The sequence below is a fragment of the Coccomyxa subellipsoidea genome (genome assembly GCF_000258705.1).
Source record: "Coccomyxa subellipsoidea C-169, whole genome shotgun sequence".
Classification (NCBI taxonomy): Eukaryota; Viridiplantae; Chlorophyta; class Trebouxiophyceae; family Coccomyxaceae; genus Coccomyxa; species Coccomyxa subellipsoidea.
In genome coordinates, this window is record NW_005178026.1 from 604,019 (window position 1) to 619,520 (window position 15,502).

Below are 15,502 nucleotides of genomic sequence, written 5' to 3' on the forward strand. Positions count from 1 at the left end.
CGATAACCTGCAACTCAGCATCTTCATGTTGCACAATGCCCGAGCTGGTCGGAGCAATTCTGTCACCACTCGGCTGTGACCGTCTTGCATGGTGACACTCATGGTTTCCGGTTCACTGTGCTCATGCTGATAGGAAGGAAAGCATATAGCAGCAGCCAGGTTCGGTGCTTCAGACGGCACTGCAGGTCAAGGCATTCGAGGTACCCGCATGGCTGCGTTTTCTAAGCTGACTCATCCCTCCACCCTGATTCTATCGAGCCCTGTTAACTCCAACAGCACACCGCTCAGTGGGGGCGTACCCCAACAGCCAGCCTACGCTGGGCTCCAGGCTAACGGTTCAACGCTCATGATTTGGGTCTCTGCTGCTTGCTATCATCCTGCCACTTTTATGCTATCCCCGCCGCCCTTCTGCTCCTTGTCCAGCACAGTGCGCGGCCGGAGGATGTCCCAGGAAGTCATCCTGCTGCGGCCGCGCTCCGCTGACACCGACGCCGACCGCAGCACCGGCGGCGGCACATGCGCACACATGGGCGGGCTGCGTCCCAAAGTGGCAGCCTCGGGACCCCCGCGAGGGAACGCTCCCGGCAGCGACCGCGACAGCTGAGAGCTGCTGCAGCTAGAGGAAGCTGCCTCATGAGCATACCGCTCGCTGCAGCCTGGCTGCAGGCTGATGCTGTGGCAGTGATACCTAGCGTGCAACCCCTGCTCGCTGCCCCCGGAAGCCTCTAGATCCCTCCATTCCCCGCTGCCACGGCTGCCTTCCTCCCAGGGGCATGCATGCCCCGCTCGCACAACAGGCACTGAGCTGCTTCTTCTGCATGCATCGGCAGGTTCTGCACTGCACTGAGGCGCACATGACTCAGAGGTCTCCTCGTCATCTCCCGAGCCGGCCTCCGAGTCGGAGGGCGGGGGGAATCGGGGCGCCTTCCGGCCGGCCCGGCCGCCGCGCTCCCGGCGCTGCACGCGCTGCGCTTCGCGCGTGGCCCGTAATGCATCCAGCCGCTCCTGCACCTCAGCCGCTTGGCTGAAGTCCCAGGCTCGCACCGTGGCCGCATCTGAAAGAATCATGCACACTGATGGTTAGACAATCCTCAGGATATTTCGTTTGAGTGAGACTCTCACCTGGAACTATCATGCATGCACCTGCATCGAGCAAGTCTATTGAAATCGCTCACCCAGATGCTTAGCTGTGTTCCGTTTCAACAACTGCAGTGCGTTGCATGCAAAATAGACATGCATCAAGGGCTGCAGGATGCATGCATGCCAGCGCAAGGGTGCACCTGAGCCGCAGGCCATCCATTGATCGGTAATGTCCACACAGTAGGCTGGGCTTGCACCAGATCCCACGAATTGCCGCTTGGCAGGCCCTGGGCGGACTGCTTCCCGAGCGCGAGCGCCTGCATGAAAAGCGAACAATATCAACCTAACCATCATATCTCTGGGTATCATGTGAGGTTGAATGGCCAATTGATGAAGACACAATGCAAGGCACATTAATTCCATCTAGTAGGCGTGCAGGAACTTCATGTGCAGATTGGCGCATGCTTGCCCATGATTGCTTTGGATGAAGAAGCCCAGCAAGAATGCATGGGCTCACCGCTGCGGCAGCCGCGCATGGCAGCATCGACGTTGAGGAGCAGTGCAGAGCCGTCCTCAAGTGCAGCAGCTAGCCAGGGGTCATCGAAGGCTATGGACTGCACAGGGCTTCCTTGCTGCCACAGAGTGGCCACTGCTTCTGACCTTGACTGCCTACAATCACATGCATGTTCCATGCATCACATTTCCAGTCCCAAACACATGCATCCACTTCAATACGGCCAAATACAAAGAGCTTAAAACAATACGAAGCACTTGGTACTGATGAAAATGTTGGCTTGATGTGAACTCACAGCATCAACATACAAGAGCAGCACATAGTGTTGCACATGCACATGCAGAGTCTGGCATGGGGCATGAGCAGGAGCCCCATAGTCATCGCATGCACACGTTGCTGGGTGCCCAGAGGCTGCTTTACGTGTCTAGTCGTGACACGAGGATAAGAACAGAAGCGCGCCTGAGGTCAAAGGCCTGCAGAGCGCCGTCTGCATTGCCGATGAAGAGGAGGCGGCCGTCGCGCGTTCCCTCCACTCTGGGAGAGTGCAGCATTTCCCTTACTGCCCCGCTGTCATAGCGCCTCAAGGGCCGGCATGTGCTCTGGTCAAAGACACATGCCGACTGCCCAGCTGCCACCTGCGATGCAGCAGATGCCAAATTACAGATGAGCTATCCTCTGATCCAAGCAAATGCCGACTGCACAGCTGCAACCTGCCAGCAGATGCCAAACTTGTCGAGAGCGGGTGTCATGCATCTGCTGCCTTCAGCTGCTGCACCGTGATGCATGCGCAGCTGCGGGCATGCCATTCCATGGTACTTATGACATGCCAGCTGGCTTCCACGTCAAGATGACAAATGAACACGCAAAGCAGCAGCCATAGAGCACATGATTTGCCATCAGAAAAGGAGAGTAGGGTCATCGCCACTCTCACCAGCAGATTTGGCCCCCGAGGGCATACACCCCACACCCAGTCGCTGCATGACAGCACGGCGATGGGCTTGAGGCGGCTACGGCCCCAAATGCGCACTGTGTAATCCCAAGACCCGCTGTAAATGCACCTGCAAGTAGAAAATGTTTGTCTTACTGTGGCCTCCAAAAAGTCAGCTAGCCACATCAGAAAAGTAACCGTAGTAGGCATGCCACACATCATGAGAATATTGGAGACCAACAGACCCATGTAAAGTAAATTGACCATGAAAGTCGATGCCAAGACACAGTAACGGTTTCTGAAGGCCCAATGACGGAGCTCGAGAGGCTCACTCTTCGCTGAGGGCCACTGATGTGACGGGTCCTGTGTGTCCTGAAAGCTCTTTGGAGGTGCTCATGTCAAAATGCGCCTTGCTGTCAGCCCCCGCCGCCCTCCACACTCTCAGGCTGCCAGCCTGTTGTCAAATGCAGAAAATCCACATATTTTCAGATACATCTTTGCCAGAGCAAAGCACATGTGCTGCTCAACAGCATGTGCGTGCTTGAATGTCCCACTGGTGCACTGATATTGCCAATTGCCCATATGTTGGCTTGGATCAATGGTGAGCATGGCCACACACCTTGGAAGCGCTGCAAACGAGCATGCGAGCATCCAGCGCGAGGGCGCGCACTGCCGAGGGCTGATACCGGCTTGTGGCAATCTGCATGCCCGCGCTGAGATCCCACAACTTCACTGTCCTATCCAAGGACCCTGCATGAACCCCTCCATGCAGTGAAGTCAACGGCATTGCCAAACAACTTTGACGCCTTTGACTTACCATAATGTGACTTTGCATCAGGATCAACACCAGAAATTCGTCACGCATGGTGATAACAGGAGCCCATCAAGAGGTTCTGATGACGGTGAGGTATACCTGTTGCCATGAGATTGCAGGTGGGAAGCAGGGCCAGGCACCGGACTCCTCCCTTGTGCCCAAAGAATGTGTCCTGGCGGGCCCTGCCTCCAAAAACCTTCTGAGCATGCATTTTGCTGCCATAGCGTGCCTGCCATGTAGAACTCCCTCGCTGATCTGCCTTCAGCCTGCTGCCCAGAAGGGGTTGTCGCCAACGCTGCTCAAAGAAGGCAAGCCAAGTCTGCACCCAAAGTACCACGCTCAACATCCTGGCATATGCATGGCTACCAAGTCGAATCCGTTACATCTGTAGACAGGAACAGTGCACGAACATCACAAGCTAAAGGGGAAATCGCGGCTTGATCACAGGAATGCAAGGAGAATAGACATATATCATACTTGGTTGGCAGCTGCATCCTGGTTCAAAGAGCGCCAATGTCTGCATGTTGCGCTCACAGTGCAGAGGTCTCTCGGTCCCAGCAGGTCGAATATGCTGTGCAGCAACCCTGCTGGTAGCATATTAACACTGGCATCCTCTTCCATTGTGCGAAGTGCACTCTCGATTTTGTTCGAAGCTAGGATGAGATCCAGTGGAATATTTTGGGAGTTGTTGAACGAAAATAGTTTACGTACTACAAGAATTCCACGTATGCTTGCTATGAAACGCAAGTAAAAGAACAAAACCTTGATGTCGACACAAACTGGACTAACGCGTTATCTACCTATTCATCTATCAAGTCTCTATACAACAAGAGACTACAGCAGACGGCCCTAAAAGGTAGTGAGAGTGAAGTTCGCCTCTTTTTCCTCCTAACTGAGCATTTTGAGATTCGCTCTTCCGCTGATGTTTTAAGACAAGGCGAGGCCAACATCCTCCCTCTCGCTTACCTGTGGAGCCGCCAAGAAGAACGCTCAATTCCTCCCCGGTAGACCTCTACAGCTGCGTGCACGGTCGGATCCTGGTGAAAACCTTGCAATCATGGTGCGTGGCGCTGTCCAACATGCTGACCAGCTCTGGGCTGGTCCGTGGAAGGAGTTGATTGTGATACTGTATTGCCTTGTTTGCTTTGCGAAGTAAATTGGACTCGAATGTTGTATGATAACAAGCGTCTCAATCGTATGGTCCAAGACAGAAGTACTGGTGAGAAGTGAACAGCATGAAAATGGGTTTACCTTTTGATGGGATGGTTGGACTACTGTATCACAGAGGAGTCGTTGTGTTCAACGTAATTAGCAGACTTACATGGACAATAGTCTTAACGGACTACTTTAGATGATTGCTGAGAGAACTGCACATTGATGCTTACATCAAGGATGATAATTTGCTGATCAGTTATCCTATTTTGCAGACTTCGCGTTTCTGGCAGCGCTCCGACAGCGAGGATGAGGACGAGGAGGCAACCACAGCCTCAGAGGATGGCTCGGATGACGACTCATCCTCCTCTGACGACGAAGGGCAGCAGCAGAAGAAAGGTCCCAGCAGGTGTGAAGCAGGCAGACAGGCAGAGACTACAGGGACACTTCTCATCAAACTTTCACATTTGCAAGGGCTGCTTCGGGCCCTGCATGTGACTGCCAAGTTGGCAAAGTTTGCTTACTGTGTGTCACAAGTATTGGGATCTGTGCGCAGGTTCATGATTGGGTCCAGCGACTCTGACTCGGACGACGATAAGCGCGTCGTGCGCAGCGCCAAGGACCGTCGCTTCGATGAGCTCAAGGCCACCTGCGAAGAGATGCGGGTGCGCTCTTCCACAGACAGAACTGGCAGCGGGGGAGCAACCTGTTGCTGCACACTTCTTTCAGTCCTGGGAATGTACTACATGATCTATGCATGGGAAGCACTGCCTTGCCACAGCCTGCAGTTCCAACAGCGCCGCATGCAATTTTTAAATCTGAACGGCTCTGTGTGTGTGTGTGTTTGCAGAACAAGCTCAACATCAACGATTGGTCCTCGGTCCAGTCGCTGTTTGACAAGCTGAACAAGCAGATGGAGAAGGCGCAGAAGGCCACTGAGACCCTGGGCGCCCCTCGCGTCTACATCAAGATGCTCGTTGAGTTGGAGGTCAGTCCAACACAGCTCCCCGCCAGTGAAATGCCAAGACATGCCCACTTGTTGGGAAAGCCTCTTAGACATGCACTGCAGTCCTTACTCTTACAGCACTGTCACCGATGTGCATGTTGGACCACTTGCAGGCTTGTGACCAATCCTGATTAATTGGACACTTAGGAAATTCCTTGTTATGTTTTGCACTGCATGAGGGGATGCATGAGGGGTTCATTTGGGATCCCCGGTGGCGCCATTTGGATGAATGGCACCTGTTCTGAAGACAGAGATCGTTCTCTTCCAAAGAGATTGGTGATGCACATCCAAAAGTATTGGATGACAAATCTTCATGCATGTACGTGGTGCACAGGACCGGCTGAACGCGACGCTGGCAAACAAGGAGCTGACGAAGAAGATGAGCGCCACGAACGCGAAAGCACTCAACACGATGCGCCAGCGCGTGCGCAAGCACAACCCGGTGTTTGCTGAGCAGATGGAGAAGTTCCGCGCGGCGCCTGAGTCCGAGGAGGAGGAGAGCGAGGACGAGAGCAGCAGCAGCAGCTCCAGCAGCGACTCCAATGACGAGGCACGCAACTTGGCCTCTCCCAATTGTATTCAAACAAATAGGTTCTTTGCAATTCATTAATCAGTGATGTATTGCATGGGCATGGGCATGGACTGAAAGGGGCAGCGCATGATCTGCACACAGACAATCATTATACGGTATTTATAAGATCAGCAGGGTGCATTTCCTGGTGATTTTGGTATTTTCATGAACCACACGTTGGTGATGTTGGGTGCAAGCACAGTTGAGGCTGATCAGTGATGGGAATGTGATGCAGGGCGAAGGTGAGGAGGGCGAGGACGGCTTTGAGAAGGCCAAGAGTGCCAAGGAGAAGAAGAAGGTGCGTGCTGGTATCAAGCTTGCATCTGCATTCCACATGCATATATGTGCTTGGGACATCAGTTGCAGTCATGCCTGCGAGCACTGACGGTGTTCATCAAATGATACTCGAGGCTCTCCTTCCCCCATATTTGGCAATGGTTGCTGACAACCCTTCTCCCAAAATTCAGAGGATCGTTGCCGACAGTCATTTCCTCAGTTTTGGGCGACGGAGAGCCTCTGGGCATGCTTCCTCTCCTGGCACCTGCTTCGTAATGTTTTTCGACAATGGAACCCCTAGCTCAAGGCAGATGTCCTGTGGCCACAGGACAAGCTGCTGACGATGGACCCCAGGGAGATCACATTCGAGATGGTCAGCAAGAAGCTGCAGGAGATTGTTCTGTCTCGTGGCAAGAAGGGAATTGACCGTCAGGACCAAGTTGACATGCTCACCTACCTGGCCACCGTTGCTAAGGGCCCCTACCAGAAGGTGCGCCCTGGGATTCTAGACTGCCATGACGCTGTGGCTGTCTTCCACCCTTGCACATCTTAATTTGGTGATTAGCCACAAGTATCGCCGAGGGTCCCTACTCAAACGTAAGTCATGCGTGCTAGTTTATCTACTTTCTTCTGTCAAGCGCCCTTGTAGTGCTGTTAACCCAGCGGAGATTCTCTGGGAATGCGGCACCTTATTTCACTCTGCCGAGATGCATGCACCACATGAACACTAATCAGTATGTGAGGTGTTTGTGGAATGGTGCATTCCTTGGGGAGATATTGAAACTTTGGCATTGTGCACAGGTGGAGGTGCTGGTTCACGTGGTGTCTGCGCTTTTCGACATCAACCCCTCCATGTCCACCCACATGGCCCCTGCCCTCTGGCGCCGCTGCATCGGCGTCCTCTTCGAGGTGAGAGACTTCTCATCACTCCGTTTCAAATCTGTGGTCCATTCCATCTCCAGCCCTCGCTCTCTGTAGACCTGAGACCACGCAGGGTGGGATCTGGGATTCACAGCTGTCAAATGGCCGCGATCCTTCGGCGCCCCTCACCCCAGTCACTTGCCGGTCTGCATGCTCTTGCATATTGACGCATATGACTTTTGCATGGATGTTGGTGTGGGAGGGATGAGCACAAGTGGTGACTGTGTTCCTGTTTTCTGGGCATGCCCTCCTTTTGTTTGTGGACATGCGTTAAACCTCAATACCAGTGATGAGCACAAGGGCTGACTGTGTTCCTGGCATGTGCACCTTCTAATGCAGACGCATACTATAAAGTGTTGCATTTATTCCTGGCATGTGCATCTTATAAAGTGATGCATTCGTTTCTGGCATGTTGCACCCAATGATATGATGCATTTTCGCCTGGCATGGGCACCTTGTAAAGTGATGCATTTACGGCCCGTGTAAGTATCAGTGATGAGTAAAAGGACTGACCCGGCTGGCATGCGCGCCTGATCAGGTGCTGGAGCTGCTCGAGGCGCACCCGCACATCGTCCTGGACGAGCACCACGAGGGCAACGACGAGGTCACAGAGGAGCCTGAGCCCGGCGTGGAGACCAAAGTATGGGGCAACATGGCTGCCTTCCTGGAACGCCTAGATGACGAGCACTTCAAGAGCCTGCAGGTGCGGTGCCCCTGCACTTAAACCATGCTCATAAAATGGATCATCAGAGATCAAGTTCATGATGAGTACTTGTGTCATAGCTTCCTGAGCTGTTCTGGTGTGGCTTGATGCAGCCAAAGCCACTCCAATTCATTGTGTTTGTCGCCTCACTGCTTGCAGCGATCAACAAAACATGACTTGCATTATCTTTCAGACAATGGTGTCTGCACCCAAAAGTTCAGTGTTTCTTTGTCCCTGTGAAGCGCCAGGTTTGTGCTGACACGGATGTGCAGTTGCTGCGGTGGAAGCTTAATTACAACGTAGTCTAGAAAGGCATCTGGGGCAATAACAAATCTGCTTGGTCCCTATGTTGTCTGACGCATGCAGCATGGCCATCAATCAGTGTGCCGCTATTGCAAAATGCGGGGCTTTGTCCTGACGCATGCAAGCGCGCTTGCGCAGGTGATCGACCCGCACACAAACCAGTACCTGGACAGGCTGAAGGACGAGCCGCTGTTCCTGGCGCTGGCGCAGAAGGTGTCCGACCACTTCACGCGCATCAGCGACACCAAGGCGCTCGCGCGCGCGGCGCTGCGCCGCACCGAGCACTTCTATTACAAGACCGACGCCGTCTACGACGCCATGCGCAAGCTCGCCGTCGCGCAGCAGGAGGCCGCTAATGTCGTGCAGGTGCGTCTTCATTACACTGCACTGAGCTCAGCACACGCTGCCCCTCACTCTTGAAGCGGGCCTTTGCACGCGGTTGCTTTGGTGCGCTCCTCACTCTGTCTTGCGTTTTGCGCAATGAGCCCCGCACCTCGCTGTGTTCTAGGTGGTAGAACAGAGTGAGGTGCGTACAGCCCAATGCTTTAAACGCTTGGCTACAATTGTTCTTGTTCACAGGGCGCTGCGTGTGCTGCCCGGCCACCCACGATACTTGTAGATCGTCCAATCCCTGAGCAGTGCAGAGCAATGGTGCATATCCTTTCAGCTTCATTGCTCCGGGCTCTTGCATGATTGTTGTGGCATGTTTCTGACAGGTGGGCATGCATGGCCTCCCACCAGACCTTGCCACAGAACAGTGCTTTGATGTCTCTAACATGACCTGGGTCTAACAGTCAGGGTTTTATTGCAGGAGGAGGCAGAGAATGGGGATGAGATCCCAGAGGAGGATGATGTGGTCATCTCCAAGGACGCCGTTGTGGTGACTGTGCCTGCAGACTTCACACTGGCAGAGAGCTGCTCCGAGCTCATGGAGCAGCTCGCCATCGTCATCTACAAGTGCGCACCTTGCTCCTGCCATCCATTGCTTTGCTTTAATGCTTGGAAACTGCATCTTCCAATGGAGACTTTGCCATGTGAAGAGCTCTCCAGAACGTCTGCTGCTTTTGTCCGCTCAGTAACGACCCTGTTTATATGGGTACTGTATATTGTTGATTGGACGTAGTGTCTGGTGCCAATGTGTGCATGCATGGACAAAATTACACGGTCTCAGGATGGTGACGATCTTTGATGTGTAATGCAGGCATGGTGATGAGCGCACCAAGGCGCGCGCGATGCTGTGCTCCATCTTCTTCAAGGCCATCCGCGACGAGTTCTACACCGCCCGCGACATGATGCTCATGTCCCACCTCCAGGTAAACTTCTTGCACCCTCTGATGATCTGTCCCTGAGTTCATAGTCGGCCGTAGGACGCATAAAAGACAAAAAGTGCTTGCTGTCGGCACCGGCGCCTTGTCAGGAACAACGAGAGCATGCTTTTGTTTTTTATTCTTGCAAGCATGCATTCCTAAGAGGTCTGGTGCTCTGAACCTCTGCATGCTGCTGCCTGCTCCAACAGTGCTCAACAGACATGTGTTTTATTGAAGAGGCGCCCGTGCTGAGACTCCCTTGTCAACACCACAATGCCGTGTCACTGTTCGAAGACGGTAACCGTCAGCAGTTTTCCAGCGCCTGCGAGCACGCTTATGTCATGCCTTCAAAGGCTTGGTCTTGTGCGGCGCCAGACGGCATAAGAGCGTGCGGTGGCTGTTTGAAGCTCGCTGCAAGAGTGACATCATCTGACGACGTTATAATGCTCACTTGGTTGTGTCCACAGGACAACGTGCAGCACATGGACATCAGCACGCAGATCCTGTACAACCGCACAATGGCGCAGCTTGGCCTCTGCGCCTTCCGCGCCGGCCTCATCCCCGATGCGCTGTCCGCTCTCTCCGAGCTCTGCGGCTCCGGCCGCGTCAAGGAGCTGCTCGCGCAGGGCATGTCCATCAGCAGGTGCCGCCCACATGCCTGCATGCAGTGCTCACATGTGTCTGCATGCAAGTTCAGACTGACTGCCACTTTGCAGTAGTGGAGATGTCACAATGTTTGTGTGTGAGAGGTGATGAGAGTATTTACATAAGCTTTTGAGGGTCTTCCTGCAGATCTGTAGGGACCTTCATATATTGCATGCATTTGGAATGGGGCCGAGGAGCAGTGAGGAGGTCTTAGAGACTCCAGTACTTTCAAGAGGCATGGTTTTGAGGCCATGGGATACGTCAGGGCTGATCATCAATGGAGGCAATGGCTTGCAGGTACCAGGACAAGACGCCGGAGCAGGAGAAGCTGGAGAAGAAGCGGCAGATGCCCTTCCACATGCACATCAACCTGGAGCTGCTCGAGTCCACCCACCTCATCTGCGCTATGCTGCAGGAGGTGCGCCTTCACCCTCTTTCGTAGCATCCAGCTGGCAGGTTTTTAACATGCAATTGAACATGCCATGGGCTTCCCTACGCTGTCATTGTACTTCTATTAGCGCCACATGAATATTCCAGGTGAATGGACTTTTCCCAGAATGTCAGCATGCCTTGCTTTCCTCTCCTGCTGCATTAGCGCAATGTCAGCAGGTGGCAATCTGCTTGTTAATGGAGCAGGTCCACTATTTGCTGACGTTGTGCTTGTGCCGCAAGGAGGCAAGGGAAGCGCCCACCTCCGATTGGCTGAAGTGTGCATGTGCTGGATACTAACAACAAATTCGAATGTGAACTTGATTTAATATGCCCTGATTAGGTGCCGGTGCTGGCGGCGACGGGCGTGCAGACGCACCGCAAGCCGCTGTCCAAGACCTTCCGGCGGCTACTGGACAACTACGACAAGCAGACATTCACCGGGCCGCCTGAGAACGTGCGCGACCACGTCATGGCTTCTACCCAGGTGCAGCCACAGCCCTTCTTCCTCCTCTCTTGCTACCCTGTGGTGGACAGGGTAGATATAGTGTTTAAACAGTTGATAGCACACAACAGACCTGTCCAACTCCCGGAGTAGACTTGTTTTGGGTGTAGTAGAGGCCAATCGAGGGCAATGGGGCGCCTGGGGATTTATGGCATGCCAAGCTTGGCATGGGATTCGATTAGGACTGGCATGCAGCCTGGCATGTTTTCAAGCCTGTGTGCGCTGGAGTGCTCAAGTCTTATACGTCCAGATTTAATCTGGGCGCTCCATGGCCTTTGACTGGCCTGTGCAACTCCCATTTTGTTGCTTCTGCTGGAAGTTCAGCGGGGCTTTCGTGGGCAACGGGGCGCCAAGGACACCGGGAATGCATGAGCTTGGCTTGGAATTGATAGGCGTGGCATGCAGCCTGGCGTACATTCAGATCTGTGTGTGAACTGGATCACCCGTGTGGGAATTGTCCAGATGCATTGTCTGGGTGCCCCATTGCCCCCAACACACCTGTGCAATTCCCTGTGTAGTGCTGTTGGAATTTGTCCAGACGCTTGGGAGCAATGGGGCGCCAAGAGTATTAGGACATGCATGAGAATGGCTTGGAAGCGATTTGTCAATGTGGATCGCGAATCTCCTTGCTACTGCATGCACAGGAGTGCTTTAGATTTTCGTTGCTTGGTAATCAAGCCACAAAGAGCCGATGCGCTCGTTCTGCTCTGCATCAAGTTTGTCATGGGCTGATGCCCTGATGACGACCAGACAGCTTGTGACTTCATTTGTATTATACGTGCAGGCGTTGATGCGCTGATATATCACTTCACATGTGCCACATCTACCGCAAATCGGCTGATGCCTTGAACATCCGATTGGACTGTGTCTGACATTTTTGAATTCGTATTTGCGCAGGCGCTGATGCGGGGGGACTGGCGCAAGGCGTACGACTACCTGGCGGGGCTTTCCTCCTGGAACCTGATCCCAGCCAAGGATGATGTGCTCGCAATGCTCAAGGCGAAGCTGCAACAGGAGGGGCTGCGCACTTACCTGCTCACCTACGGCGCCTTCTACCACTCGCTGTCGCAGGACCAGCTCTGCGACATGTTCGACCTGTCCGATAAGCAGGTGCGCTGATTCTGCTTCCTCGCCCTTGTTGATGGATAAGCTCTGCGACCTGTCGGAAAAGGAGGTGCGCTTTCCTGCTGCCCCCACAACTTCTTTATCAGCTTTGCGACATGTTCAACCTGTCCGAGAAGCAGATGAGTTGGCATTTTGTTCTGGACAACTGATTGAGCAGCGCTGCGGCATGTTTGAGCTGCCAGACAGGGAGGTGCTGTGAGTTTCTGCGCCCACTGCATTGATGCACTGGGGTTCAAATTTCCAGCCGACACATTTTTGCCTTCTTGACGCTTGCAATGCCTTGTGTGTTCTGCAATCTGCCTTGGGTTGCAGTTCCCTCTTTGCCTGTAGAAGCGCTCCTCCCCACCTGTCTGTGTGCTGTTTCTTGCATGGTCCTAGGTACCTGTCATGCCTCTGCTATCATTTGGCGCTGTGTGACGTGGTGGGAGGCAATTCGCCTTGCAAGAGCCAACATGGCAGAATGTTGATGCAATGCAGCACTGATTGAAGTTTTTTGTGTGTTTCAAATAGCCCCCACGGAAGAAATTTTCTTTAGAGAACGGCCCGATCATACAAATGGTGGAAATCAGCGTGGTGTTGGTCGGGGTGTGCAGGTGCACAGCGTGGTGTCGAAGATGATGATGGATGAGATGCTGAGCGGCAGCTGGGACCAACCCACTCGCACCATCGTCATGCACGCCACCAACCCCACCCGCCTGCAGGTGCCCTTCCTTCGCTCCCTGCCAACTTGTGAGCTTTGGTGGAGTCGTCCTTCGGCATGTTTTGGATGGCAGGCTCTTGTCACAGGTGCATATGGGTGAAATGCTTATAGAGAATGGAAGAAAGGTTGGCTTTGCAACTGTCTTGGCACACGTTTTTGCTAAACCTTCCAAACCTGTCACTGTGGAGCCACATTCTGCACGCTGTGCAAAGGCAACTGCAGAGCCAACATATTTTGGTGGCATGTCGCACTTTGGATGCTTGTAGTGAAGGCCTATGCTTGTAGTGAAGGCCTGTGCTGTGTCAGCTTGGATGCAAATGCTCTGAATCGGTCTTTCAAAGGGCTTGAAGTGTCCACATCCAGTCTAAAGCCCACACACTTACAATTGCAGAGATATGTTCTTGGGGTTTTCTGGTTATGGACCATGCGGTATGACTCCTGCAGACGCTGGCGAAAATTCTCAGGGTTTCACGATCGACAGTAAGTCCCTGGTGAAATCCCCCGGCAGGCGTTGGCGGAGGGTTTCGCGGAGCGTGCGGCTGGGCTGGTGGATCTGAACGAGCGGGCGCTGACACTGCGCACGGGCGGCCTGCGCGGAGAGGAGGACGACGCCGGCCCGCGCGGCCCCTACCAGGACGGCCAATACAACAACAACCGCGGCGGGTGCGCAGTTTTCCCTCTGTTCATGCTGTGTCTTACTGTGTTTGTGCACCCATGTCTCGGCGAGAAATGGGAGCTAGTACAAGTACACAGTCAGATATAGCCACCCCTGCCAAAAGGGGCCGGGCGGGGCCCCCACCAGTACGGCCAGTACTCTAACAACTGCGGCGGGTGCGGCTGCCCTCTGCTGTATTCTTGATTAGGGAGTCCTAAATTCAAGGGTCATTGTGGCCCTGTGATCCCTATCGAGCTTTGAGGATGGCAGAATTAGCCCCTGTGATTCTGCAGAGCTATGAGCTCACAGGTTTTGGCTCCTTTACGGTGTTTGAGCTATGCATAGCTTTCTGTATCCCGTCACTTCTGGTCCAGATTTAATTCTAGGGTTCTTGCAGGGCCTTGCAGGAAAGCTCTGTGTGACTCCAGATTGACAGCAGGGCCGCATTTGCTGAAGTACAGAAGGCTTTGTGGCCTCTGCTATCATTGCTGGGCTTTACAGACCTTTCTAAAGCTGGTGGCCTGTGACCGGACTCATGCCACCTGTGCATGTTGAGTAGCCGATGTCTCAAGGCGTCTTTGCTGCATAGCCCTGGCGGGGCTCCCTGCGAGGTCTTACTCACAAGGTCTTGCTCATTAAAAAAGGGCTCTTATGGTCAGGAGCGCTGAGTGCCACATAAGACAGGCTTCGTAAAACATTCGCTTCTGTGACCAGGGGAAGAGGCGGCAGAGGCCGGGGCATGGGCAGGCCAATGCTGGGCGGATTTGACATGGGCGGCGGCGGCCGGGGCGGACGCGGCGGCAGAGGCGGCCGCGGCGGCCGGGGCGGCGGCTACAGTAATAGCGGCTTCAGCGTGTTTGGCGGCGGCGACGCCAGATTCCAGGTGGGACCCCGTGCTATATTGACTTTCATTCCTCGCTCGATCGGTCTACTTTCATGTCAGCGTCCCAGTTCTTCTAATTTGTGTGTTTCAAATTCTCTCCTCTGGACCGGTGTGCTTCAAAATTTTGTTGCGTCCTTCTTCAGCTCTTGCAAAGATGCGAAGCACATCTACTGGTCCATCAGAAGTATTTAACAATTGCTGGCCAAGGTCAAATTTTGCAGGGTGGGCAGGCTTTGGAAATGTGGTTGCCTTGCAAGTTGTGCATGTGAGCAGCTGCTGTAGTCTGGTGTCAGGTCCTCTGCAGCATGCCAGGATAGCTTTTCAAGTGGATCGGTTGTTGTAACGCAGGGAGGAGACAGGTTCAGGCAGAAGTCGCAATCGCAGCAGTATGACCGGATGACTCAGCTAGGCCGCGTGGCTGACAGGCGGCAGTGAGCCATCACCAGTTGATGATTCGTAGCGGAGCCCAAAGTTTCTCATTCCATGATCCTACAATGACAGACTGCCAGCACTCCTTGCTGGCCTGGTTGTCGAGCAGACATTTTGTACATCTCAAAATATTCCTGCAATTCATGGTGTCAATGGCCTCAGTAGGAAACACCACATGCATTTGACATAGGTGTGGTGCAATATTGATAAGGAGCGGTGCAATTGCAAATTTAGACGTGAAGCAGGTTGTGTTTGCGAGTAGTGTGGTGGCATGGGGGCGACAAATGGTAGGCTTCCCGGCTGTGCACTTGCATGCACGCTTGATTCATTTTTCCGCTGTTTAGCGGGTTTCTATGTCTCAGAGCCTCTGAGATCTGAGATCTATCGTCCTGCCTTTCACAAGGTGTAAGAACAGTCCTGCAAACATGCATTGAGTGTCAGCATGAGTAGGAGAATCGCCGCTAGAGAAGAATAGTGCACCTATCATCTTGTAATCTTGTAACAATCTTGACCGGCAAAAAGCGATTTTTGAGATTAGCATGGTATCTTAAGGAGG

At 53.5% G+C, this 15,502-nt stretch overlaps 2 protein-coding genes across 2 annotated transcripts; one reads left to right on the forward strand and one right to left on the reverse strand.

The window, feature by feature from the left end:
* Nucleotides 1-372: 372 nt before the first annotated feature.
* Nucleotides 373-3,547, reverse strand: COCSUDRAFT_44321 (WD40 repeat-like protein; the record flags this gene model as incomplete). Its single annotated transcript, XM_005644404.1, has 9 exons — nucleotides 373-656; nucleotides 855-1,055; nucleotides 1,281-1,397; nucleotides 1,598-1,749; nucleotides 2,015-2,229; nucleotides 2,526-2,652; nucleotides 2,855-2,976; nucleotides 3,142-3,272; nucleotides 3,436-3,547. 9 exons carry the CDS (start codon nucleotides 3,545-3,547, stop codon nucleotides 373-375), a joined length of 1,461 nt encoding a protein of 486 aa, XP_005644461.1.
* Nucleotides 3,548-4,346: 799 nt separating this feature from the next.
* On the forward strand, nucleotides 4,347-15,462 carry COCSUDRAFT_30938 (eukaryotic initiation factor). The gene is made up of 20 exons (XM_005644405.1): nucleotides 4,347-4,396; nucleotides 4,764-4,897; nucleotides 5,045-5,153; nucleotides 5,339-5,476; nucleotides 5,829-6,044; nucleotides 6,301-6,363; nucleotides 6,670-6,831; nucleotides 7,143-7,250; nucleotides 7,801-7,965; nucleotides 8,407-8,628; nucleotides 9,086-9,225; nucleotides 9,470-9,581; nucleotides 10,043-10,218; nucleotides 10,518-10,638; nucleotides 10,993-11,136; nucleotides 12,052-12,264; nucleotides 12,873-12,980; nucleotides 13,488-13,642; nucleotides 14,349-14,517; nucleotides 14,866-15,462. The coding sequence occupies exons 1-20, from the start codon at nucleotides 4,394-4,396 to the stop codon at nucleotides 14,950-14,952; spliced, it is 2,745 nt and encodes a 914-aa protein (XP_005644462.1). The 5' UTR covers nucleotides 4,347-4,393; the 3' UTR covers nucleotides 14,953-15,462.
* The last annotated feature ends 40 nt before the right edge of the window (nucleotides 15,463-15,502 follow it).